At 45.6% G+C, this 1181-nt stretch overlaps 1 protein-coding gene across 1 annotated transcript in view; it reads right to left on the bottom strand.

Moving 5' to 3' along the window:
• Positions 1 to 781, bottom strand: part of MEIOSIN (meiosis initiator) — a 19168-nt gene extending 18387 nt beyond the window's left edge. Inside the window, exon 1 of the mRNA XM_017502551.2 lies at positions 718 to 781. Coding sequence (XP_017358040.1) covers positions 718 to 781 — 64 coding nt within the window. The remainder of the gene's footprint in view (positions 1 to 717) is intronic.
• Between the last annotated feature and the right edge of the window lie 400 nt (positions 782 to 1181).

The raw sequence follows: 1181 nt of genomic DNA, 5'->3' as shown, positions 1-1181 counted from the left end.
GTTTATAAAAATAATTAAATAAATAAATAAATTTTAACCCTGGGAGCAGTGGCTCAGTCCTGTAATCCTAGCACTTTAGGAGGTCGAAGCAGGTGGGTCACCCGAGGTCAGGAGTTCAAGACCAGCCTGACCAACATGGCGAAACCCCGTCTCTACCAAAATACAAAAATTAGCTGGGCATGGTGGCAGGCATCTGTAATCTCAGCTACTTAGGAGGCTGAGGCAGGAGAATCACTTGAACCCAGGAGGCGGAGGTTGTAATGAGCCAAGATCACGTCATTGCACTCCAGCCTGGGCAACAAGAGCAAAAATTTCGTCTCAAAAACTAAATAAGTAAAATAAAAATTTTAAAATGAAATTTCCTGTAGAGACACAGTCTCTCTATATTGTACAGGCTGTGAGGCGGAGGTTACAGTGAGCTCGGATCGCACCATTGCGCTGGAGCCTGGGAAACAGGAGAGAAACCCTATCTCAAAAATAAATAAATAAATAAGAAATGATCTTTGCCGATCACCTGAGAATACTCTCATCTAGAAAATGGCAGGAATCTTGGCGCACATTTCCTCATGGGGTTGTTGTATGGATTAACAGATATCATACAAACAAGGTTTAGCAGAGTCTAGCAAACAGTAAATGCTCGGCAAATGTTTTTGTTATAATTATTCAATGAGAGTGGCTGGGGCTATAAGTGAGATGGGGCAAGCCCTTACCTCTCACTGGGACCCAGTGAACTACCTCTGGGCTGTTCAGAGGAACATAAGTATCTGCTGGAACCCAACATCTGCAAAGAGGGAAAAAGAATGATTAGTGACCTCTGGGATTGCAGGAAGGATGGGCAGGAAGCCTGATGGGCACCCTTCATTTTCCCTACAATGCTCCTTTGAGCATCCAGAGATCCCAAAATAGAGTCCCCAGCCCCAATAAATTATGGACCCAGAGACCCAAATAAAACTGCTAAACCTTGGCCAGATGTGGTGGCTCTCGCTTGTAAACCCAGTATTTTGGGAGGCCGAGGCAGGCAAATCACTTGAGGTCAGGAGTTTGAGACCAGCCTGGCCAACATGGTGAAACGCTGATTCTACTAAAAATACAAAAAGCCAGGCATGGTGGTGCATGCCTGTAATCCCAGCTACTCAGGAGGCTGAGGCCTGGGAGGCTGAGGCAGGAGAATCACTTGAACC

The sequence above is a fragment of the Cebus imitator genome, unplaced genomic scaffold, assembly GCF_001604975.1.
Source record: "Cebus imitator isolate Cc_AM_T3 unplaced genomic scaffold, Cebus_imitator-1.0 Scaffold296, whole genome shotgun sequence".
Taxonomy (NCBI): Eukaryota; Metazoa; Chordata; class Mammalia; order Primates; family Cebidae; genus Cebus; species Cebus imitator.
This window is presented reverse-complemented; position numbering and strand designations above follow the sequence as displayed.